At 47.4% G+C, this 24,976-nt stretch overlaps 9 protein-coding genes across 9 annotated transcripts; 5 read left to right on the top strand and 4 right to left on the bottom strand.

Moving 5' to 3' along the window:
- Positions 1-51: 51 nt before the first annotated feature.
- GGS25DRAFT_112712 (uncharacterized protein) lies at positions 52-1,679 on the bottom strand. The gene has a single exon (XM_049256055.1). The coding sequence runs from the start codon at positions 1,396-1,398 to the stop codon at positions 211-213; it is 1,188 nt and encodes a 395-aa protein (XP_049119827.1). The 5' UTR covers positions 1,399-1,679; the 3' UTR covers positions 52-210.
- A 281-nt stretch (positions 1,680-1,960) lies between these two features.
- On the bottom strand, positions 1,961-3,567 carry GGS25DRAFT_517956 (ERG4/ERG24 ergosterol biosynthesis protein; the record flags this gene model as incomplete). The annotated part of the gene is made up of 3 exons (XM_049263461.1): positions 1,961-3,051; positions 3,120-3,424; positions 3,500-3,567. 3 exons carry the CDS (start codon positions 3,565-3,567, stop codon positions 1,961-1,963), a joined length of 1,464 nt encoding a protein of 487 aa, XP_049119826.1.
- A 502-nt stretch (positions 3,568-4,069) lies between these two features.
- Positions 4,070-6,111, top strand: GGS25DRAFT_474502 (mannose 6-phosphate receptor domain-containing protein). Its single transcript, XM_049259635.1, has 2 exons — positions 4,070-5,418; positions 5,567-6,111. The coding sequence occupies exons 1-2, from the start codon at positions 4,468-4,470 to the stop codon at positions 5,720-5,722; spliced, it is 1,107 nt and encodes a 368-aa protein (XP_049119825.1). The 5' UTR covers positions 4,070-4,467; the 3' UTR covers positions 5,723-6,111.
- A 702-nt stretch (positions 6,112-6,813) lies between these two features.
- On the top strand, positions 6,814-8,110 carry GGS25DRAFT_528944 (zeta toxin-domain-containing protein; the record flags this gene model as incomplete). Its single annotated transcript, XM_049265235.1, has 1 exon — positions 6,814-8,110. One exon carries the CDS (start codon positions 6,814-6,816, stop codon positions 7,960-7,962), a length of 1,149 nt encoding a protein of 382 aa, XP_049119824.1. The 3' UTR covers positions 7,963-8,110.
- GGS25DRAFT_474499 (MFS general substrate transporter) lies at positions 8,037-10,384 on the bottom strand. Its single transcript, XM_049259634.1, has 7 exons — positions 9,923-10,384; positions 9,674-9,850; positions 9,587-9,613; positions 9,510-9,527; positions 9,308-9,415; positions 9,096-9,198; positions 8,037-9,035 (listed from the first exon to the last, which is right to left on the bottom strand). Exons 1-7 carry the CDS (start codon positions 10,221-10,223, stop codon positions 8,258-8,260), a joined length of 1,512 nt encoding a protein of 503 aa, XP_049119823.1. The 5' UTR covers positions 10,224-10,384; the 3' UTR covers positions 8,037-8,257.
- Positions 10,385-12,426: 2,042 nt separating this feature from the next.
- GGS25DRAFT_112509 (transmembrane amino acid transporter protein-domain-containing protein) lies at positions 12,427-15,422 on the top strand. The gene is made up of 9 exons (XM_049256054.1): positions 12,427-13,335; positions 13,426-13,461; positions 13,598-13,647; positions 13,714-13,755; positions 13,805-13,946; positions 14,001-14,362; positions 14,415-14,770; positions 14,827-14,883; positions 14,932-15,422. The coding sequence occupies exons 1-9, from the start codon at positions 13,087-13,089 to the stop codon at positions 15,204-15,206; spliced, it is 1,569 nt and encodes a 522-aa protein (XP_049119822.1). The 5' UTR covers positions 12,427-13,086; the 3' UTR covers positions 15,207-15,422.
- Positions 15,423-18,268: 2,846 nt separating this feature from the next.
- GGS25DRAFT_474491 (uncharacterized protein) lies at positions 18,269-21,026 on the top strand. The gene has a single exon (XM_049259633.1). The coding sequence runs from the start codon at positions 18,805-18,807 to the stop codon at positions 20,365-20,367; it is 1,563 nt and encodes a 520-aa protein (XP_049119821.1). The 5' UTR covers positions 18,269-18,804; the 3' UTR covers positions 20,368-21,026.
- Positions 21,027-21,174: 148 nt separating this feature from the next.
- GGS25DRAFT_474490 (NADH-ubiquinone oxidoreductase B12 subunit family-domain-containing protein) lies at positions 21,175-22,228 on the bottom strand. The gene is made up of 3 exons (XM_049259632.1): positions 22,093-22,228; positions 21,922-22,026; positions 21,175-21,787 (listed from the first exon to the last, which is right to left on the bottom strand). Exons 1-3 carry the CDS (start codon positions 22,104-22,106, stop codon positions 21,619-21,621), a joined length of 288 nt encoding a protein of 95 aa, XP_049119820.1. The 5' UTR covers positions 22,107-22,228; the 3' UTR covers positions 21,175-21,618.
- Positions 22,229-23,236: 1,008 nt separating this feature from the next.
- GGS25DRAFT_512812 (CAF1-domain-containing protein) lies at positions 23,237-24,790 on the top strand (the record flags this gene model as incomplete). The annotated part of the gene is made up of 2 exons (XM_049262825.1): positions 23,237-23,671; positions 23,750-24,790. The coding sequence occupies 2 exons, from the start codon at positions 23,237-23,239 to the stop codon at positions 24,788-24,790; spliced, it is 1,476 nt and encodes a 491-aa protein (XP_049119819.1).
- Between the last annotated feature and the right edge of the window lie 186 nt (positions 24,791-24,976).

Raw genomic sequence — 24,976 nt, 5'->3', positions numbered from 1 at the left:
GCGTTTATAGTTGTGGAAGGTCGTGCAGTGGTCGAACATGTTGCTCACATTGATATGCTCGCCACCAACGGCTAAGGAGGCTTCGCGGGGACCGTTGGCGACCATGTTCCGGCTCCAAACCCCGTGGTTATACAAGACCCATAAGGGCCTTTCGACTTTGCCGAAGTCCATGACCAGGTAGTAGTTCGTGGAGAAGGTATGGCGTGGGTACTAGCTCGTCCTTTCCTTCTCCACATACACCTCACCAATGAGCATCACGTCGAGGGGTAGTACGTCCATGCGCGCAGGTCTGCCGTACGAAATTTTGAAGCAGTACTGGAAAGGAATCACCTTGGGATCCACCGTGCGAATACCGGTGCGAATACCGGTGCCAATATCACTGGGTTCTGGAGGCCTGCATGCAAAAGGCCGTTCCGGCAGGTCCGGAGGGTGCAAGAGTCGCACGTGATAATTTGTCCCGTTCTCCAGAGCGCACAGTTGATAGTCCCGCAAGGTATTGGTGCGGAAGTACCATGCGTTTTGAAGGCTATCCGGATCGCGAAAATCGATATTCTGGAGATGCTCTATAAAGTTGGCGTGCGTAATGGCAGCGGGTCTGAGTTGCCCCGGGAGCGTCAGCGAGTTTAGCCTTCTGTGTATTTCGTCGATCTGCTGGCTGTAGGTTTGCACGGCGGCTTCTATCCTGTTGGTGTCTTGCGCCTCCCAATAGTGAGGTTGTTGGTAAGGTTGTGTGGCCACTAACTGCATTAGTTGTTCGTGACGATTCGGCTCAAATCTTCTCGGAACTTCGATAATTTGGTTGTAAGGATGTGGAAAAGCGACTTGGGGGTGGTTGTGCAAATTTCGAAATGAGGGTAACGATAGACTGTGATGGAGTTGACCTTGCTGTGGAACTGGTATTATGTGCTGAGGTGGTCCCTGCTGCTGAAATTGACCTTGTTGTTGAGGCTGTCCTAGCTGCTGAAGTACTCCCTGATGTGGAAGTGGCATCATGCGTTGAGGTGGTCCCCGCTGCTGAAATTGACCTTGCTGCTGAGATTGTTCTTGCTGTTGAGGCGGTCCTTTCGGCCGAGCTGGTGTCGGCGCAGTCATAGAATTGTCCCGGGCCTGTAAATCGGTCTGGCTCGTGGCAGAAGAATGACTCCGTCCGGTAGGGTGGACATTGCCCTTGGTAGCGTTGATGGGTGTAAAGGGTATGGGGCTTTTCCAGCTGGGGAGCTGTTCGGGAGAGTTCTGTCGCTGAGGGGAGGCCGGGGATTTCACACTCTTGGGTGACATAGTTGAGGGAGTGGGCGCAGGCGGAGGTGTGGGTGGCCTAGATTTTACTCTCTTTGGCGAGTCGCCGTTCCCTTGGACATCAGAAGGGGGGATGGGGCGCTTGTTGCCTTGACCATCCATGTTGGACTTCGCAAGAAGGAGGGGTTGTAATATATGTTGTTGAGTCTAGAGTATAACCACTAATGATTTCTTATGTAGACAACAACTGTAAGACTGAAACAAGCTGCAACAGGGTGATATATTGAAAATTACAAAAAGGTGGTGAGGTAAAGTAGTAATTAGAGTGTTCGAGTTGATGAAGCTTGAAAAGGGAGTGTTTAACAACTCTATCTTCGCTGCAGGTGGTGATTGCTGAAAAGACACAGCGAGCTTGATGTTCATACGGAAAGGGGGTTCCACCCAATTATCTACCGACATACCTCCTACATATGTAGATAGTACCTAGTACAATGTAGCAACTACCAGAAGTGCATATGTACATTCGTAGACCCAGGAATCATGAGAGGAATGGGGGTGACAACACAAGAGTCTGAAATTGCCTATGTATCGTCCATGGACGAACCCCTATTTTAGCTATATGGTCCCACGGCCTTCACCGCATAAGCACTTCCAGCGACTCTGACTTGTTAGCCCACATCTGCCCATTACATTCAACTCATAATTACCCCTTTTCGACACCAACTTAATAAATGCCGGGTACAATCTTGTACTTGACAATACGCTTGTACTTCTCCCAATCCTCACCATATTTCTTAGCACACTTCTCGTCGTCTCGCCCGTCACGGTGAATCAACAGGACAGCAAAATAGACGACGTAGAAGTAAGTGACAAGCATACCCCAGTACTTTGCAGGACCCTGCACTACTTCTCTCCCATCCAGCATCTTGATCGCGTCTTCGGCATTGGTGCCGGCTGACAAGATCGCATAGCCAGCAAAACCAGTCGGAAGTGCGTATGGCCATGATTGTAACCAGTCACCGAGGTAGTTGATATGTCTTGCAATACCCCACCAGCCCGATGTCATTAGTCGCGATCCTGTCTTAGTCTCGATATAGCTGATATGAGCAACACGCGGGTCATTTGGATTGGTACGGAAAACATTCTTCTGGTAGTTGCTCAGGCGGAAGATGGAAAACCCGGTGATAAGGAGAACGGATACTACCGAAAGGCCTACCCATCCAAGAGTAACTGGGTGAGTAGATAGGTATCGTGTCTGCTGCGAATAGACGAACGGGACCCACACGAGATCACCGAAGGACAGCATGAATCCGAAGCCGTCGTTGGTAATATCGATAGTGGTTAGAATAGCGGGCTCCATAACCACAGAATCTAGGCAATATAGAAGCTGCACTGCCGTGATAAATACGATGCTATCACTGACGAAGCCAAAATTGCGATACTGCTTGGCGATAAAAGAACAGTTGAGGATAATCCAACCAAGCATACCAGGTCGCAGTTCCATCCACTCTTTGATGTCTATCTCGCCAATGATGGGAAGAGTCACACGAGGGTTAAGTTCTCGCCCCATATAAAAGTCATAGATGAGATTGCCAGAGCAGCCGCCCTGAGCGAGCAAACGATGCTGGGGGTCCCCAGGCTTCACCGAGAAACTTCGAACGTAGACAAAAGTGGCGAGACCATAGGCGATGAGAATGTTGGCAGTTAGGATCTGTATATAGTTGTCGGAAATAAAGGTCCACAACGGAAACTCGGCACCTTGCGAAACAGTGCCAGCGAGACAAATTACCAGCGTGAACATGGCCGAGGAAAAGGCTTGGAAGACATATTAGCGGTGGTTGACTAATAAAGTCGGGTTATATGGTATCAAATAAAGCACTCACCATTGAATCTATACTTTAGTCTCCCGCCAGTGGATAATACTGTACCCTCAACCTCGGTCGCGGGCAGAATACGATATAGAAGAGCGCTGAAAAGATAGTAGGCTAGGGTTCCCCCAGTCGCTTTCCAACTAGCTAAGCCCCAAATGCCGTCCTTTGGCCATCCTACTTCGGTCTTTAGTTGGTCGAGGGACAGGGTTTTCGGACTCAGTAGCGAGGGCGCGGGGCAGCCGGAGACGTCATTGCAGGCAAAGGTGAAGATGTAGCATAGGAGGGGGAGACCGAATGTGATGGCAGCGGCGCCGAATCTAAAGCATGCGTCGCATTCAGTCAGCTTTATTCACTTATGGTTTAATGAATATATCTATATCTTGTATACTCACGGGCCACCGAATTCATAACCATGAAAGCCATGCTGTGTAGACTTTGCTTCTTTGGACTTGGGAGCCATGTTTGGAAACAATTGATGTCGGAAACAACAAATGTTTGTAGATGTCGTTCTTGGATAGAGAGATAGGGATAGGGGCCTGGCTGGTTATATACTGCCTACCTACTGCTTGGTAGGTAGGTGATGTTTTCTGTCCGGGAAGGCTAACATCCGGATGACACCACAAAATTTGAGAAGAAGTTGTTAAGTATTAGGAAAAGTTGACAGTTCCTATTAAAATGATATATGCAACGTAGTTACATAGTAGAAAAGCTCATGTGGAGACATTCAATTCCCCAAAGGTGGAGATTATACTACTAGTACGTACTTGCGTTAGTTGGAAATGGCCAATTAAATGTAGCAAAGTTAGGTAAAGCTAGTACCAAATCAGTATACTACTATTAGTATCAAGTGTTCAGGGGTCCAGGCCTATCCTTGCGATGGCTACATGTGTAGAAATACATCTACGGCGTAAATACTACTACATGTAGGTACTGCGTACTACTGCGTACATACTACATACAGTAGTACATGTACCTACATACTTTGCCATATGCAACTGTGGTAATCACGGCTCCGACGGCAAACAGAAAAATACCAACATTGAACTCACTTGAATCATTCTAACATTTTAACATTCTAATATTCTAACATTCTAACATTCTAACATTCTACCCCTCTGGATTTTTGGATTTGCATTGTACATTTGTACTTGTGTATTCCATCACACATTCTGGAACTTCAACTTCCAAAGAGAGAAGTTAATTCCAAAGAAATATTATATCCTACATCGTAACAGTATCCTTCATCCTTCTTCCTGTCCATGATACAGATTCCCTCCATAGCAGCGTAGCGCAACGAGCGCATTTCCCTCAACCGTTACATTGCCATCCACTCGACGCAACCACCCATACCTACGTAACCATGCGCTTCTCCATAGAGTCACGACCGGCAGGTACGGCCATATTCACCATATTGTCCCTCGCCTCCATATCTCTCGCTTCCGATGCCGACAAAACCACTACATCGACAGCATGTACGGCCTCATCAACGTCCGGTGCCTTCTTCGATCTTCGACCTGACATGGCCCTCAAGCCAACAGTAGAAGGTAAAAAACTCGCTCGCAGCATCGGAGCGCCCATGCTAGACTACCACGCCAGGGGCTACGACTACGGCTCCAACTTCACCATAAACATATGCGGCGCCGTCGTCGAGCCCATCGAGAACGTTGTCGGCGTCGAGGAGAGCAAGTGGCAGAACATCAGCGCGTACTACACCTCTAAGGGAGATGCGTACAGTCTGGGTCTGCAGTCTGGTACGCTGGTTACGCGGGGTAAAGAGCTCGTTCTCCAGTATACTGGCGGTTCGCCGTGTGGGAAGAGCAAAAAGCGGCACGCCCGCGATCTACAACGTAGAAGTGCCATACACGGTGGTGCAGCATACCGAGGTTCCGACTATGAGCGCGAAGGGAGCGACGATGACGATGACGACGATGACAAGCCGTCGGCTACAAAAATTACTAGTGCGAAGAAAACTCAGGAAACAGACGAACCGAAGAGGAGGAAATCCGCTACGATTTTCTTCAGCTGCGATAGAGACCCGGGGGCTGGCGCGGCGCAGGTTTCGTTCATAGCGACGGACCCGGACGAGTGTTCCTACGTGTTCAAGGTCAAGTCGCAGCACGCGTGCGCGGGCGTCGAGCCGCATAAGCCGGGGAGCGTGGGGCCTGGGTCCGTGTTCCTCATTATCTTCGCTATCGCCGTGCTAGTCTACTTGCTAGGCGGTATCTTCTATCAGCGCACGGTAGCGCACGCAAGGGGTTGGAAGCAGTTGCCCAACTACTCGCTCTGGGCTAGTGTATGGAGTTTTATCTGTGTAAGTTGATATATTAATATCCGTTTACCCTTATCCTTCCCCCTCCCCCAAATCCCTAACACTACTTAGTATTTAGAGCTTTAGGAAACGTATAACATGTTTTTTATGATACGAATGAATGAATGCAAAGCTAACCCCCAACGCATAGGATTTCTTCGTCATGGTTACTGCCTCTTGTTCTCGGCTCCTCCCGAGCCGGAGGGGCTACCACTATGTCTCGGGGTCGCCATCTGGAAGGGGTCGAAGTAACCGGGAGGACGAAAACCGGTTGATTGATCAATACGATGAGGAGTGGGAAGACTAAAGAAGAAAAGAAAAAAAGGAGTTCTACTTAATTCCATTATGCTTATTCGTCTTTTATTAGCCTTCCTGCATTCTAAGCTTTATACGTATGTTATGTTATGTATTGTATGTCAAATATACTCCTAGCGAGCTTTCTTCCAGACACCCCCTTTTTTAGGCCTGGCTTGAGTTAGCGGCTTTTTTTTATAGAACACGCGATATAGGTACTAAGGGGCTGGCGTTCGTTGAAATTGGGACGAACAATTCCCATTGGAATGGAAATGGATTGGATTGTATATGTATTGTAATGAAGATTACCACCAATGCTCATGGTGATATAGGTAGGATGGGACTTGGGTATATTAACATGCACAGGTTAACTACTTATCAACATGGATGACTTCTTGACTGCTCTGTGCTTTGGATTCTGTTGTCTTGCACTCTAACACATCTTCTCCGCAGTTTGATCCTCTCGTATATTCGGCTTTCATGGATGTGTTACAGGGCCCGAGTTAGATAACATCTGCCCCCGTAGCAAATGCCTTCGAAGGAGGATGTTATAGTGGTCACGTGCCCCCTTATAGCTACATCCCATATTAAGGGCTATATAGTTATATAGGTACCTAAGTATTGATGGTTCGAAGTGCATAGTGATAAATTGGTTACATTTAACTAAGCAGCAAGCCATCTACATGCCATGATATACGCATAAATAACTTACAAAAGAAGGTATCGCGATGTCCGATGTGTTCGTAGTTATTTCTACTACCTTGTCGGAGAAGCTATTCGCGGCAAAGTGCCGAGTTACATTCTCACCCCCACGCTGAGAGCAAGGGCAAAATAAGCTACACCTTCAATCTCTTAGTAATAAATATCTCCTCACCATTTGGAGGAGGTTCCGTATAGAAAATAAATGAAAAATGGATTGAAAAGGTATTTCTCCCTATACAATTTCGAGACGCCGTTAAATACGGAAGAGTGGTTAAACCCGCCTCCTTCACTAACCAACCACATTACTATACTCCTACCAATATATGTACCATACAAAATCAAGTACCAGGCAGGCACGTCACCGAGTAAAAGCAAGCAAACGCAAACGGGTGCCGCGCCGCCATGGACACCAACCTACAGTCCTACATTCTCAGCGAGGAAGAATCCCAAGCCATCTTCGAGCGAGAAATTCTCCCAACCGAGCTCAGCTTCCTCCTCTCATCTCCTAACCCCAACCCCAGGACCCCCCTCGCCATCCTCCTCATCGGCCAAACCGGCGCAGGAAAATCCCACGCAAGCCCACTGATCAAGGCCGTCCTATCCGCCCTCCGCCACCGGCCCACAACCGCAATCGCCCACTTCATCGCCGACACCTACAAAGCCTACCACCCCTCCTACCACTCCCTCCTCCACTCCCACTCCCACTCCCATTCCCCTTCCCACCAAACCCCCTCCACCTCCCCATCCCTCGCCTCCCCAGCAACCAGCCCCGACGCCCGCCGCTGGCTCCTCAAAGCCGCATCCGCCGCCTCCTCCCACGGCGTCGACGTGCTCCTCGAGAGCGCGGCGCGGCACCCGGCCGACTTCGCGGACCTGGCGCGGCTGTTCAGGGGCGCCGGGTACCGCGTCGAGGTTGGGGTGTTGGCGGTGCCGGCGGGGGTTAGCCGGGTGGGGATTTTGGAGAGGTTTTATTGTATGGATAGGGATAGGGATGGGGGTGGTGATGGTGATGGGAGTGGGAGTGGGAGTGGGAGTGGGAGTGGGAGTGGTGGAAGTGGTGGGAGTGGTAATAGAGGCAGGGAACTACCAAACCGCCTGACGCCCCGAACCGTGCACGACGAGTCGTACGCGGGCTTACTAGAAGCCGCGGCGTTCATAGACGCGGGGGATGATGCGGTGGACCAGGTGGTGGTGATGCGGCGGCACAACATGGTCGCGTATGCGAACGAGCGCGCGAGTGGTGGTAGTGGTGGTGGTGATTGGAAGAAACAGCCGCCCGGTGTTGCTGCAGCATTGCGCGCGGAGAGGGAGCGGCCGTTACCACCTGTTGAGAAAGCGAGCGTGGAGGCAAGTCTACGGAGGCTGAGGGGGGCGGACGTGCATGGTCTCGAGGGCCAGCTGGCGGAAATTGAGGAGTTGTTGAAACCGCTCATGTTCGGCGATTCAGATAGCCCGGCTTATACGCCGTTGAGACCACTTTCACTGCCTCGTTCAGAACACGATGAGGGGTTCGATAGTGAAGCAGGTCTAAGGCTAGGAATGACGCTGTGAGAATGAAGGCATCTATCTAGAGGCACCTAGGCTAGATGATTCACAATGTGTGCCATGCATAGCGGGGAGTTTTAGGTTTGATTATAATTCAAGACTTTGTTGTGAATTGTCGGTGGAGCAGAATAGGGGCTTCCATACATTCATTATATTAACGACATAATATCCCAAAATTTTTACATCAGCGTTATCCAAGCTACTAGCCCTGTCTTTACATGTTCCACATAGGCCAAGATCCTACCGACAATATCCAATTCTCCCACGTACCTGTCTACCTAGTTACTTAAGTAGGTGCCGATTAGTACATGTATCTGAACTCAGGGTTTAGATCTCCCAGTTCCGTCTTCTCATACTCCGACAACCCTCCCCTGACGGCCTTCTTTCTCCTCTGGTTTTCGCGGTAGATCGATACGAGGTACAAGGCCGACGCGAGGCCGCTCAGACAGCTAAATCCAAGACAAATGGAATAGCCGTTCTTGAAGTACGGGGCATCTGTGTTAAGGAAGGCGAAAGTTGAGATTATGCCGCCAATGTTACCGAATCCGATTTGCCACGCGGTTCCTATAGCTCTGCGATGGTGGCCACCGAGATTCATGCTAAACCAGCAGACATTGATAGGAAGGATGGCGTAAGTGCCCATCGTGACGAGATGAAGCATTGCATATTGCACAGGAGTGTTATCGTGCACCACTAGAAGGGTAGCAAAAGCTGCGAGGCCTAGAGCGAGCGGTGCAAGCGCGAAAGCTGCGCGGTGGCGTGTATAATCTGAAAGTGCAGCTACCAGGAGTGAAAACACAAAAGACGCTGCCCAAGGAGGCACGCTGTATAGCTGTGTTTGGATAGCGTTGTAGTGATACGTCCCAATAATCGTTGGGGCAAAGAAGGCGTAACCGTACGCAGGAACGATTAGTCCAAAATACATGAAGCCGCCGAGCCAGACACGGTGGTCCTTCATTACCGATATGACGTCGTGGAAGGTAATCTTTCGCTCCGCGGCATTGCGGCCTTGATCAACTTGTAGACGGGCCTTTATGTAGGCTCGTTCATCTTCATTTAACCACTTGGCATCCTCAGGGCTACCGCCGGGTTAGTGTTATACCAGTTAGAGCTACGATAAAAATAAAACGGTAACTTACAATGAAGGAAATATAAAGAAGAAAATGATGGCGACTACGCATGTGAGAAGCCCCTCTAGTATGAAGATCCATCGCCAACCATTATATCCCCGGATGCCTTGCACTATTCAATGAGTTTAGCCCATGTTCAGTGACCTTACCCTAGCCTTAGTGGGCTGGAATGAAATAAATCACCGGCCTAAGTAAAACAGTGCTAGAATAGATTGACATACTCTTTCCTATAGCAGAGGCCAGAAGACCACCAAAGGCCCCAGCCAAGGAGGTGGACGAGAAGAAGAGTGAGTACCGCTTCTGTGATTCGCTTCGTTTGTACCACATGCCTGATCGAGTGCGAGTATTAGCGGCTGTACACGTTTACACAACCCTTAAAACGAGTTGTGTTGTATCTTAGGTGTTACCTAAATGACTACATACTGATGAGATAGAAACATCCTAGAAGAAGAGTTAGTTACTTAAGCTTAACCTAGGAAGATGTAGGGACCTATATTTACCTGGGAACATGCCGCTTTCAAACAGGCCTAAGATAAGTTTAATAAGTAGGGTGTCCTATTCAAATTCGTATGCGTAGGTGGTTATACCTAAGAAAAACCTGGTCGCGAGAAGACCGGAGTAGTTCTGGACCAGTCCTTGACACACAGATGCAATACCGAAACCCAACATGCAGGTCGGGAGCCAAATGCGAGGAGAGAACCTCTTTAGGAAGATATTACTAGGAATTTCCGCAATAATATACGGTACAAAGAACATGGTTAACGCTAATACCCGTGATGTTAGTAAAGACGATGTCTTCCACCTGCATATGCCACATGCAGATCTTGTTGGCTTACCAGTGTTATACTCATTATCCTTGAGATGGAGGTCATCGGCCAGATGAAAAGACCTTGCATTGGCGATATTCACTCGATCTAGGAAAGCAAGGAGATACAAGATGCACAGGAATGGTATGAGTTGCCAGTCTATACGTGTCATGAGCTTTCGCTCTGTAGTGTGAGGCGGACATTGTACATGAAGCTCATCGTATGCGACGTCGGCAGTACCGGGATGATAAGTATTGTTTCCGACAATCTCATCACCTGCCTTCTCCGAGTCACTCGGAACTGTTGCCGTCGTAGAAGTGAGGTTAGCCATAATTATCCAGCGAGTCTTGCGCTAAAGGCAAGTAGGCAGCACTCCAAGACTCTGCTTATGAATGCGATGTAAAAAGCGATTAAAGCTAGAAGATTGGCGCGTTGCAAAAAAAAAAAAAAAAAAAAAAAGGGAACACACCAGAAGGCTTGCCAATGGGCATCTTCAATTATGTAGATCAAAACCGGCGCAAAACACACCTCGAACGAGTATGTGATAGAAGGACAGTTTCGACGAAAGACAAAGAATCTCAAGAGATATGATGTTAGTTTCGACTATGTACACATAAATGAGATAAAATTTTCGCGATTCGCGACGAGCCGAATCTCGCCGGCTGACCGCTAGACTCTCGGTCTAAAAGCTGACTCTATTGATGATCAAAACTTCGTGAGTGTCGGAGACTCGGAGAGCTCGGCCTTGGTGTTCACTATTAAAGTGTCAATTTGGGCCGATCCGGTGAAGATATAGTTCAAAGGAAGAAGAAAAGAATTAATTGACAAGCCGGAAATAAAATAATCGTCTTAAAGGATGTGATTGAAATTTCTTCAGGTCGGAGCCGAAATCGCTTTATTCAAGCGAGTTCTTTCCTAAGTACTGTAGACTCAGAGTAGTATTTTTCCATCTATTACTACGTAGTAAATATCAGAGGATCAGTTCTAGATCAGCTGAAAATAGAAAAGTTCATACGTCGTATTCCAGCTCCAGCCTTTTCTTTTCGTGGGGGAGATTTATTGAGATATTGCGGAGAAGTAAGGGACCGGGCCCCTGGAAGATTCAACTAACCTACAGTACCTAACCTACCAGGTAGTAAATGGTCATCTGCAGCTGTAGAGTTCTTTTATTTGGGTAGGTTAGGTACATCTCAAATTCCCCCTCCTCTGCATCAGCATCAGCATCAGCAACAGAAACAGAAACAGAAACAGAAACACTCAGTTCACGGATGGAGCACGGGTGCTCAAATGCGAGAAGCCGGTCCAAATCGGCTGGCTAATACCCCACAATCTTCGGCATTCGTAGGTCTTTGGGGGTTTCGTCGATGGTCTCTTGCTAGCACCGTGCCGCATTCGTCCAAGAGTGAACCTCGTCATTGCAACACCTGAGACACAAATGCGAATTTCATCGACATGAGTTCCAACTACGGCGCATAGTATTCACCTTCATACCCATGTGTGAGCTCGGCATCGTACCGTAGAAACGACGCAGCCTTAAATGACACGAGCCATTTACTGCGATCTCCAGACTAGCAGGCATTCTCCAGGCAGTCGTTCTCTTTGGGAATTTAAACCACACTCAGACGATCCAAGAGTGTGTGCCTTTGCCGGATAAGATAGAGCGAGCGAATCCTTTGTCGGTGTCTAGATGTAGAATGCTTATTTCAATAGGTTCTATTGCATCTAGTTGAAAGGTAAAGGGCGTTATAGAGGTATATAAATGATACCTAAATACACAATATCGTCTATTAGTTTTCAGAGCGTCTCACATGTGACCCATTCGTATCACTATCTGGTACTGTAAGTGATTGTTACCCGAAGAATATTATTTGAATTACCTAATAAGCTTATAGTAAATGTGACACACGGGGAGCCCGATGCAGCTGTTAGTTGCGAACCTGGTTTGTGACTCTTTATTCGAACGGGCTTGCAGATGGCGCAAGCCTCCCATCCCCAAATGCCCAGTTCTTGTTGAGAAGTGGGCAAAAAAGCAGAAGCTGAAGTAATGTAGGATCTGATCGCGTGATATAATCTAGATACTTGACGTCGACGATTAATCGGCTACCGAAGTTCTCGACACATTCTGTAAAATACTACATCAGGTACCTACTATGTAGGCATGCAAGTTAGATAGGGGGGTAGGCCATAGGCGAACGGCCCGGCACGTGTGACAAGGCAGGCCCAGCACTGAGAGGTTCATGTTACATAAAGGGCACATCCTGCATCAGGCACCAGCTGCAACAAGCGTCAAGTGCCAGCCGCCGTAGGCGTCATTCTAGATAACGGTTGCGTGATTGATCCACCGCTGCCCTTCTAGGCTTAGCTTAAGAAAAGGTTCCAAGGTTAAGGCAATTGCTAGTAAATTTAAGACGGTTTAACATGTTTATTAGTCTTTTCGGAGGATTAAATTCAGCCAATACATACCTAGATAAAGGATTCTTCTTGGCTACGCGTTGTTACTATTCGGTGTAGGAGCAAGGTAGGAGCCTGTGACATGTGTATATGTAAAGATTCTAAACAAGATTGCAATTGCCTCTGTAGGTAAGTACGGTAAGTACGGTAAGGACTAGGTAGGGATCTTTGGAAGGCGTAAGGCAAATTGCAATGTACTAAGGTTACACAGGTTTACGAAGTAGTTATGTGCTACACTGCTACGTACTTCGTACGTCCTAAGATACACAGGTAGGAACGAATGGCCTGCTCGGTCGGCCCTTTCCAAACTTTTTAGTTTGAATATCACAGCAATTGCAGCTGGCTACATCCATGATGTGTATGTACTAGTAGTACTTACATACATACATATGTAGTACAAAGAACCTGGAAGCTTTCTAGTACTTGACTATAGTAAGGTTCAAGCTGCTTCTAAACTTTTTTCTTGTACTCTTCACAATCTTCCTCCTGGAATCTAATTTTTAGTATTGTCACTACTATTCCAAGCTTCTTCCTATGGGCGAATCCTAACTTATCTCCACTATCACTATCCACTCGCGTTTGTCGTCAGAACACATAGTATATAAGGAGACTTCCGGATGCTTTAGTACTTGGTTGGAATCGAAACGTCAATCCATGTTACGTGCTACCGTTGACATCGACCATTAACCGTCTGCTTCTGATCCGTCTACTTGGCTTCAATCTTACCCGTACTCACTGTCAAAATGAAGACAGACATTTTGGACGAGCCATCGACCTACGATGGGCATGAGGCTACTATACCCCGTGGATGGTCCGCTTGGTTCGGTGGCCCCCGCGTGAGGATAGGGCCTCGCATCGCTCCTCATATAGTTCCGCTCAGCATTGACAGTCACGAATCAGATAGTGGTCTCAGTAGTGATGCCATACTGAACAAGCAACTGGAGGAAGAGGCCAACTGTGCTATTCAATATCGTACCTGTAGTTGGCAGAAGGTGCGTCCCAAGACGACAAGAAACCCTAAGGCGGGAGCCAAGAACCGTTCCTTTGCTTACTTACTAACACCTTGGCTTTTGTCCCTATAGACAGCCGCATTGCTATTTTCTGAATATATCTGCCTCGTAAGTTCATGATTGCGCTCTCCTTCCCTTGGGCATTGGCCAGATTCCAGGTCTTCTGGCCTTTGCTCCTTCGGCTATGTGTCTTCTCGTCAAGAGGAATCCAAACTTGTCGGCATTGATATTAATAAGTTGGTAGGCCATTATGAGCTTTCCATGGTCCTACAGCGTTCTTGGGCTTGTTCCAGGGTAAGCTTTCTTAGCTTCTAGGCACCCGTCTTGGTAAACCCTTTAGTTACTAACATGCAGCTTTAGACTCATTCTCACTGTTGTTCAAGCTCTTTTAGTATTATACACGTAGGTGGTTCCAGGCAATTGAGCATTCCCATTTGCTAATCGATAATAGCTCTATAATACTTTGGGAATTCTGCTTGCGACATCCTGAGGTTCGAGATGTATGTGACATTGGTCAGATGCTATTCTGGGGCCAGAAATGGGCATGGTACTTTACGGCCGTCATGTTCATTTTGAATAATACCTTCATCCAGGCAAGCCAAACTTTGATCCCCCTATCGGGTCTTTTAACTAACTTTATCTCTCAGGGTCTCCACGTTCTCATAGGTGCTAAATACCTGAACACTATGGTCGGCCCGGATGCGAGTATTGCTTGCCAAACTGTGTCTTTTGGTGCCATTGTCACTGTTGTTTGCTGGCTGTCCTCGCTACCTCGTACTTTCAGTATGCTTTCAAAGCTCGGCACCGCATCTGCCGCCTTCACTTTTATCTCGGTCATTCTAGCCACCATTTTCGCCGGTGTACAGGGCCGCCCCGCTGGTTTCCTCGCGGAGCCAAGCACCGACCCGGACACTGGCGCGTCGTTACCTTCCGGTCTCCCCATCGTCACGGCCGTCCCAATCCTAGGGACTACGTTTGTTGCTGGCTTGGGGGCATTTCTTAATATCAGGTATTTCTATCTTTTTACCTGTTGAATATTGTATTGAGACTAATGACCACAGTTATACATTTATCGGACAGATCACCCTTCCCAGTTTCATTGCTGAGATGCGTGAGCCTAGGGACTTCCCCAAAGCTCTCTGGGCATGCACAATTCTTGAGATAATAGTGTTTAGCATCGTTGGTGCTGTCACATATGCATTCGTCGGCAATCAATATATGACTTCACCAGCCTTCGGGTCCTTGATACCACTGTATAAAAAAATCGCCTTTTCGTTCATGATTCCCACCATTATCTTTTTAGGTGTCTTATACGCTTCGGTATCAGCACGATTTATCTTCTTTCGAATTTTCCAAGACTCTCGACACAAGAACGAACATACAGTTGTTGGCTGGGTATCTTGGGCTCTTATCCTGCGTATGACCTTCTAATAACCCTACCAACCTTTATACAGCTGCTAACAAATAGTTCAGTCGCTACTTGGATCGTCGCTTTTATCATTGCTAACTCAATACCCTTCTTCAACTCCCGTGGGTTACGAGCATTCCTACTCCATGAGCACAGCTAACAAGTTCTAGTTCTTGCTCTCATGTCCTCTTTATTCGATTCATTTTTTGGCTTCATCTTCTGGGGTGTTGCTTACTTCCGCTTGCGCAAAGCCGATGGAGCTGTCGCATTGTTAAAAGACCGATCATTCCGCGGGTGGTTTGAGGGCATATTGAATATCATCATCATCTTGACCGGCTTTTTCTTTCTCACGGTCGGAACCTATGCCAGTGTTCAAGGTATCTTGGATGAATTTGCATTGGGTACAGTTGGGACTGCATTCCAGTGTGCGAGTAACGGCATTTAAAAGTATTTTCATGTACACATTTTCAACAGGAGCAGGAGATACCCAATGATGAACATATCGACGAGCATGATGGCAAGAGGCAGGGATATTGATATATGCTTTATACATTTGTAAAACCAGTGGATAGCACGGTTTGCTGATTCGGAGTCTAGAAGACGGTGGTTGACTCGAGACCAAATGGGACCAAGGGGGGTCTGACACTTCTTATCGCAGTATAGTAATGCAGAAGAGGAGAGGCGCATACATTTCAATCGCGCCTTTCCAGAATCTAGCATGAAGACTTGAAAGCATCTAGTAGATGCGAAAAGGACAAAGTCCAAGTCCATTTTCTGACAATTCTTTTTCAATCACGGCCTTACGGTCGATACGAACTCGACGACACACTTAATCTCGTAACAGAGCTAATATGATTACAGATACCCAACATCGCCCTACGCTACAGGCCAGGGGAGGTCAGTGTACCTAGCTAGGCACGGAGAAGATGGCTCAACAAGTTCTATGCTAGGCTTGCCTACACGCATCCCTTTTCTAGTCATCGTGTGTGATAATCGAGGGTTTTGCACGTAGTAGATACACTGTGGGCAAGGAGATCCATGAGCTGTATTCAACGGTTGCCGGCGTTGTAGATGTTCAACGTCCATCGAAGCACGGGCTTTCGATTCTTGTTTACAAGGTAGGTACAACATTGAAGTGATGATATCTCTACTACGTACAATGGCTCTACCGATCAAATTTCTCTTCGTTGTCTACTTCATTGGCGGCTAGCTACATAGCACCTGTCTTCTACGTCAGCATACATGGATGCATTGTTTGCGACTATGGGGTACCTACCTATTCAACTGAGCTTTATCCATTAATGATTATACAAAGTGTAGAGTACACAAGGGCCCATTTACTTGCTCGACGCTGATTGGCATCCCATCCCTACATCGTAAGCAGAAAAGACATGTTTTGAAGTAATGTAGAAGATTGTGAGTAGTGCATTTTATGTAGCTATTGTGAATGTTGAAGAAACTGTTCAGATATTGCATAGTTAAATGAATAAAATGTATAACACAGTAGTTAATGGTATGCATGATGCAAGAGGTCACATGACCGTAGCTAGTGTACTATTATGTGACACAAATACGAAGGCTGTGGCCAAAAGTTTAGACCAAGATATACCTCAGCCCCACAGTTCCTCCACTTTTCTACCACTGTAGGAAATATCATCGCCAACATACCTACCTACCTATAAAGCCTTATAAGTTTATCTAATAAATATTAAATACATCATTACGTTATTTAATTAGTTTATTTAATAATAGAAATTTTTGTAATTTTTTTTTTTATTAAATTAATATAAGTATTTGTATAATAATTTAAGGTTGTTAACAGGCCTGTTTATCAATTGTTTAGGACTGAAAGCTTTAAGTTTATAGCACATTATAGCGTTTAAGTGTGCTATAAGGTGCTATATTTTTAAGGGTTGTGGGGGATTTGACGTTAAATGTATACCTATTATTGGTAGAAGCCCGAAAAAGAGTGGCGCACTGTGGGGCTGAGGTATATCTTGGTCTAAACTTTTGGCCACAACCTTCGTAAAGTGATGACTTATGTAAGCAGCCTACCTAAGGTGGGTATTTCCGGGCCAGGAACAAATTGATAATGGACAAACTCGTCAGCTCCTGTACATAAGATAGATTGGACTGAGGGCACATCTCCATCTATCTCCACATATCCTGCCTTGTCGTGTGGGAACTGGCATGAAGCCGACCGGCAACTCGGTGTGTATGCGAGTGTGCAACATTTGTATGTGCTCAGGTTACTACCACTCTCGAGAATGTGAACACCAACCATAGATACATGTCTGAGGTAGCCAGTCATTTCCAGTCATTTTTCCCAAGAGGAAGAAAGTGTTGCAATCAAGAAGCAAAGAAACAAGACAGGGCTTGGTGCAAGTGTAGCCCGAGTTTATATGTGTGTACAAATATAAATATATGGACACGGCAGAGTTCCACATGCAGTTGAACTGGTTTATCGGTGTTCACCAATGTTGTTATTGATATTGCTCTGGAGCTATATGTATACGTAAACGGTTGGCCCATGCTCCCAAATCTATCTGCAGCAATAGATAATAGGTTAAAGACCCATGTACACACATGCTTAGGAATGGCTTGGCTGTATATTCCGTATTCCGTATTCCGCATTCGAGTCTGTAGGTATTCTGTAGTAAAACAAAGACATTCATCAATGTTCATTGATCGTCATACTCAAAAGATACTAGGTAGTGTACATATAATACTGTAGGTACATACTCGCATCTGTCCAAGGTACATAGTACATACTAGACATTAAACTCATAAACCCAAAACGTAAATCGTAAAACATGTCAACCATGTCAGCTGGTCAATCATCCGAACCTTCCATCCAACTTTAAGACAATAAAAAGACACAAGAAAAGACGATCTCCCGCTTCCTTCCCTGTTCCCAAGTTCCACATCAAGGCTTACAGATCTCGGAAATGGGAACGAGCAAAGCGAAAGTGAGTGAACGAATGATATAATTAGTTAAACCTATGTGACTATACCTAGTATATACATATGTATATTTTAAATGCATATATGCAGGTACATAGCAGTATAGCACTGTGTCTAATGTACAGTATTACATACCGTATCAGGGCGGGAGAGGTGGAAATGATTGGCTATGGAAGTTCGGGGCTTGTCCGTCGAAATCACACATGGCATAATGCACCCTTGCCAACCACTGGATTATGTACCAGGGAATACGTATACCACCCTGGTATGGTACCTAGTAGTTATGTACATCAAGTGATTACATACATACATCAACTAAATATGAAATCCCGGAGCAGCGGGCGACCCACTAGGTTACGTCTTCTTTGTATGTTACTGCGAGTTGCAGGCAAGTGCAGGTGGACTCTGGGCTCTTGAAGAAGTTTAGAGTGTATTATGTATGCAGGTAGACATGTGGCTGTGGATTATACTACATACCTTACTAGCATATTCGTACCGCATGCATACATACTCTAATAATACTAAAATACTAGCCTAGGCATACACAATATTACACATGATCAGATACTAATAAAATACACATTGTTTTTGTTGATTGGCATTGGGCTCTGGCTCTTACACAGACAGCAACATTTGAACTCTGTGGACCAACTTTGATTATCACTCCAATAATCGACATCTTTCTTCTTTTCTTCACTTTCCCTCAATCTTAACAAAACTTTCTAAACAAATAAGTTACATAATAAAGTAATATTCTATAATCATATTTCCTTCATCTATCTCAACATAACTAAATAAGTAGTTATAGCGACGTATACATACGTACTTACGCATGTATGGTATATGCATGCGAGTCATGAAACAATTCTAAAAGGGGATCATCTTTTTTATGCCAAATTCTTAGCGAAAAGAGTCCCCAGTCTTAATCAGGCCAGACTGGGAAAAAGGGTCACTAATACTCACTATTCCCTTCCCCAGTATTCCTTGTGTTCACCCTCCCGAAACAAGCGTCCAAGGTTTATTATATTCAAACAACACTCAGGGGTGCCACTGTTCGCGAGACAAGGGTAGGATCCATTATGGACGGGGGACACGGTGAATCTGGGAGAATGGTCGACAACCGCAAATCACCTAATACTATTCCTACTATTGCTCCTACCACTACCTCCTTCGAACACCATGACTCTCCCGTCACCTCGTTAAATTCATCAAACCGTCTTGAATCACTATCTGATTACGACAACCCATCGCTATCCGATTTGCAGCACCAACGGCAGCCTTCTGCCCCAACTTTCTCACCCTCGAGCGCTGGGACGCTGCCGCAAACACCCAAGAGAAGTCACGTCAGGCAACAGTCCCAAGGAATGCCACTGACCGGCGATGGACGGAAAACACGACGCCGGGAAAACTCTCCCGGAGAATACGGCAGTTGGTTAAATCAGGCAGCCGCATCACCTCCCCTCGACGGACGCTTGTCCCTGGATGCCACACCTAGTACCAAACGAGGCGTCTCGACGGCTGAAAGTACCCCTAAGAGCGCAACCCCCTCTCGCTTCGGGTTCTTATCGTGGAGTTCGCGCCGCACCAGCAACCAGCCAACCCAAATCACCCCAGAGCAGCAGGAGGCCCTCGATGACGAGCTATGCACCATGGACATCGAAGCCGCCCTCTACCCGTCGTCGTCGTCGTCATCACCACCGGATCGCGATACGTTCTCGCCCGCGGCATACAAGAACCTACAGATGAACGCGGCGGGAGTCTTACACCGTATGCAAGAAGCGTTCGAGCGCCGAACGGCTACGCTTCGGGAGATACAGGCAGAGCGGGAGGCGCAGCGCGAAGAGGCGGAGGAGACGGAGCTGCGGATCCGGCACTTCAAGACACAACTAGAAAGTATGGCGGAAAAGGCCGCGAAGCAGGAGACGGACATGCGGCGCCTGGTTGCGGACCTGCAGGCCGAGAAGCAGGCGCGCTTGGAGGAGAAAATCTGCCACGAGAAAATGCTTGCCGCCGCTACTGCCACCGGTACGGCTACCGCTAGTGAAGGGTCGGTGGTGACGGAGGACCTGTGCGTGGGCGAAGACGAGGAAAGGGAAAGAGACGGAAGAAGAAGAAGCGGGGAAGGGGAGAGGAGGCTGACGCAGTGGCGCAAGAGCAGTGGCACGGTGCGCTCGGATGTGAGCGCGGCTACTACGGATAGCACCCGCGCGAGCGTCGAGTCCGAGAGCATATTCTCCCGCAGCCGCAGCCCGACCACAATGACGGCCTGCACGGCCGATTATGGCCCCCCCGAGAACCCGGAAGTCTTGCTATTGTCGCCCCCACCACCACCACCAGCTCGGGCGTCCACGTCCGCCACCCTCCCCTCACAGCAGATCAAGCCGCAGCAGCGACGGCCCGCACCTCAGCTCACCACATTTCAAAAACTAGTCAAGGGCATCTCGGGCGGAGACAACGCGGCGGCGAGGGCTAAGAACAGCGTGGACGGGTGTACGAATTGCCGGGGCCAGGCCGCGAGCGTGGCCTGGGACACGGTGAGCCTCCTCCGCGACGAGAACAAGGGTCTCAAGCAACGCGTCGTCGAGCTAGAGGTCGTAGTCGAGGGCGCGCTGGACGTGGTGAATGGGATTGGGATCAGGTGAATCGAAGAACCCACCTATTACAGAAGACTACTACCGATACTCCTTTTCTTTCCTTTCTTTCTTCTTTTCTTCTTCTTTTTTAAATAAAAAGGAAGAAGGAAAAGAAAAGAAAATCCTTGCCAAAAAAAATTTACAAGACAGGGTTAGAGATGGGGGCGTACGGACAAACATTATTACTTTTCAACAGCTTTTTGGGTACAAAAAAATCAGCGGGACTATTTTTTTTTATTGCTGCGCAGGACGGAAATGAGCATAACTTAGGTAGATATCATGGGGCGAGCATTACGGTTCTCTTGCATATGTGTGCTTATTTTTTATTAAAAAAGAAGGGGGGGAGAGAGAGAAGTAAAGGGGCCTGTTTGCTTGCCTAGGAGATCGTGGCCCTCTTTGTTGCATGGGATAGGATGGTGGGATGAGGCAGGCTAGAGCTGGAAATACCCATTTTGTCCATTGTCCATCGTTCATTGCCCATGCCATGCCATGCCATGTTGTCACTTAGAATAGTATTTATACATATTACTGTAGCGCCGTTTATATGAAACGGACAAGCAGACAGACTGGCAGAGAGACTTGAGTCGAGTCTGACGACAAGACAAGACAAGCCTTTCTTAGCAGACCAGCCAGCTAGCTACATAGTCAATTCCAGATCATAAGCGGCGATTAGATACCTAATCTAATAATTGTCTTGGGCTAGGCCGTGCATTCATTCATTTCTACGTAGCATCTGCTAATTGTCATGAGGCGGAACCTGGAAGAGGCGGAACAACCTACATCGTTGATGCGCGGGGATCTCTGATCTCTCCACGAGGCTTATGGAGGCGATAGGAGCTATGTAGGTACTTATACTTTATGTTAACCCCCTATGTAGTCTCGGCAGATAGACCCTTAATACCAATTGAACTGAGCAGTTGCCAAAAGACGAGAATTCTAAACTCAAGGAGCATTGGGACATCATAGGTATACAGGTATACCCAAGTAGACATTTTACTACGTTGGCTGCTGCTTTCGTTGTCTGTACCGAGTCTTCGTCGTTGAATCGCAATCAACGAACTTCTTGATAGATTTTCTTTATCCCTTATTCATGATGGGACATACAGATAGGTACAGCAATACAAGTACCCTAGGGGGGTAGGTACCTAGTAGCTTGTAGGTAGGTAGTCGGCTGATAGCAATATATACAATGCCCTCCCTCCTTCTTTTTTTGATCTCTCTTTTTTTTTGGTTTTTTGATCTCTCACTCTCTCTCTTGCTTCAGTGATGCCCCTCCCCGTGGCTATCTCCGTGGTGGTGCTCCTCTTCCAGAAACATCTTCTCGTACCCGAGGTATGCGATGAAGGCGACGGTGGCGATGCCGAGGCCCGGGAAGGCGCCCTTGAACCGATTCCAGCGCGAAAAGAGGCCTGTGTAGCGCCATGCTTCACTGTTATGTGTTAGCTTTGAAATGTATCGTGCGATTTGCTGCTGCTGCTGCTGCTTTTTCTGCTTCTTCTTCTAGCTACTTGGTAGGACCGGGCTGATGAGGGAAGGGAAAGGGAGGGAGAAAAAAGAACTGACGCTCGCTCCCATGGATCGTATCTCGGCGGGCCGGCTGCGTGTGCGAATTTCTTGATATCGAAGCCGGTGAGGTTCGGCTTCTCGCCGTGGTGTGCTCGGAATATCCTGTATTGTTGGGTGCGTTCGTTAGCGACAGTAATTAGAGTCTATACATAGGTATGGAATTTGTACCTTGTAGGATGCATTGTGTGATTATACGTCTGCTTGATGTAGGTGAGACGAGAAGAGAGGAGAGGAGAGACTCGGGGAGCTATGTATGGTATCAGTTATCTGATATCAGACATGCCATTCAATTGAAGTGCGGTTCTTAGCGTTACATACTTCAATGTTCGTACTGTACAAAATTACTACAAATTCAATGTACATACGACCAGGTACTTAAAGTGCCCTCCTCTGATTGGTTCGTGATGTCGGCAGATTGATTTTCCCAAACAACTAACTACAAGTACTATGTACCTTGAATGTTACTAGGTAAACTTCAAGGTTCAAAGCCCCAGCTTTAAGGTTTTCGGTACTTAGGTACCTTCAACTTGCTGCTCCGTGTCAATCGTCAATCACATCGAGGGTACGCTAGCAAATGGTAGGCCCTGCCAATTTTTAGTTCTACATAACTACCTAACTAACTAACTATTGTACAATACATACAGTACTACTAGTAGTACCTGCCTCCTACCTAGTAATCTGCCTAACCTTTGAACCTTAGATAGTATTTTCAGATCTATCCAGCAGACAGGTGCAATCTGCCAGCTGCGAACCTTAGGTGTATCAACTTTCTCCTCACTGCGATTTAGTTTTCGATTTTCGATTTTCCATTTTCCATTTCGAAATTCAAAAACAATCCAGCAACGCAACAACACAGTACAGCACAACACAAGAACAACAACGCCACAACGACTCAACCCGAAACCACATCAACTATCAACCTTTGATCCTCTACCTCTACATAATACCTCCCACTTCCCACTTACCAACTACATCCCCACGTCATATAATTCACCTGATCATACATCTCCCCTTTACCTACCCACGAGAAGGCGCAAAGGGTGCCGCGCGACGTGGCTTGAGTTCATCTTAAAACTCATTCCTTTTTTTCCCCACGGACAAATAACCCCACGCCATATTTAACTACTACTGCCACGCCCCATTAAGAGCTACTTTCTGCTTTCTTGCAGCCATTTTTAGCTATCCTTCCTCGAGACCGTCTACCGTCTATCTAGTCATCGAGCTCCCCTAATGCCCTCCGACATTGCTACATCATCCACCCCAACGACGAGAAAAAGAATCTAATATCATCGGCGACACGCGCATCTATCCAATGGCTCCCCCCTCGCGATTTGGGGGTGGCCCGCCATCCATGGCACCATACCAACACCAATATTCTTCACATCCTTCACAAACTCATGCGACTGCTCACCAACCACCCGCACTCTCTAACCCGGCCTACCTAGGCAACGCGCATATGGGCCCCTTCGGCGCGAACGGATTAGGACTCGGTGCCAGCATGAACGCCGCCGCTGGCTTTGGTGTTGGAGATCAGACAGGCTTTGCTAGTCATGCTGCTAGATCCGGCTTCCAGCATGCCGCGCAGTTACAATCTCAACAGCACAATCCTCATCAGGTCCACGCGATCGAGCGACAAGGACGAAGCGGTGCCGCTAAAGGTCGCATACGCGAAGTCTGGAAGCATAACTACCAGGAAGAAATGACGATGCTCATGGACTTGATCGAGGAATTTCCATATGTTGCTATGGTTTGTCTACCTACAAATCCCCTTTTCTACAGTTCCCATGGTGAAGATATCGCCCCTGCTAACCGCGCACATTGTTAGGATACCGAATTCCCAGGTATTGTGGGCCGGCCAATGGGCAACTTCCGAGGCAAGAGCGATTACCATTACCAGTGCCTACGAGTCAACGTCGACCTGCTTCGAGTAATCCAGATTGGACTCAGTCTGTTCAACGAAAAGGGCGAGACACCTGCGGAGCGTCTAAGTACGTCACCGAACGAATGTGGCATAAGAATCAGGAAATATGCCAATCAACAATTACCTCTTGCCTGGCAGTTTAATTTCAAGTTTTCTCTCAAAGAAGACATGTACAATCAGGCATCGATCGAGTCCTTGCAACAAGCTGGCATTGACTTCAACCTCCTCGAACGCGACGGTATCGACCCGAACAAGTTTGCTTCCTTGTTCATCCCCTCCGGCTTCGTATGCTACGACAACATCAAGTGGATCTCGTTCCATGGTGGATATGACTTCGGCTATCTGACTAAGCTACTCGGAGACACAAAGCTAGCCAATGATGAGAGCGAGTTTGACAAGGTCATGAAGAAGTGGTTCCCCACTACTTACGATGTCAAGCATCTGATGAAGTACGCGGTTAAGCTTCATAGCTCTGGTGTGCTCACTCCCACTGATCCTGGTACGGCCGAGATCATGCAGAAGTTTGAGCAAAAGTCCGGACTGGAGAGCATTGCTGAGGCTCTGAAGATAAAGCGACTTGGAGCGGCGCATCAGGCGGGTTCGGATAGTCTTATCACGGGCAAGGTGTTCTTTCAGTTGCGAGAGCGAATATATAATGGAGAGATTACGGACGATCATATTGGTAAGGTCTGGGGACTCGGATTTTCAGGAATGGAGGTACCCACGTCATCACAGGGCCTGGTCAATAATCCGGATGCCACCCCATCCAACACCAACGGCAATGTGAATGGTGGCCCTACTACACCAAGCACGTCGAGTGTGGGACTTGCTAACACTCCAGTTACGCAATCACAGAATGGTAACGCATTAGGCATGGGACCGATGACTCCTGGTGGCGGCGGAGGTGTATTTGGGTCATTCAATTTCCCAACTCATGCAAGATAGAATCCCATAGATTGGGAATGTGATATGAAGCATGATGCTTTGACTGACTTACCTCAAACCACTCATGCTCATCCATATCAGAATGTGCCAAACCATGCTACATCCTCGTGGGACGGTCCCTCCAATGGTAGTGTCGAAGTAAACTGTACCACCCCAATGGCCGCCTCATACGAGGCTCCTCTTTGG

This window comes from Hypoxylon fragiforme (assembly GCF_022984875.1).
Source record: "Hypoxylon fragiforme strain CBS 206.31 chromosome Unknown GGS25scaffold_2, whole genome shotgun sequence".
NCBI classification, from domain to species: Eukaryota; Fungi; Ascomycota; class Sordariomycetes; order Xylariales; family Hypoxylaceae; genus Hypoxylon; species Hypoxylon fragiforme.
The sequence above is the reverse complement of the archived record's forward strand: the minus strand, read 5'-3'. Positions and strand labels throughout refer to the sequence as shown.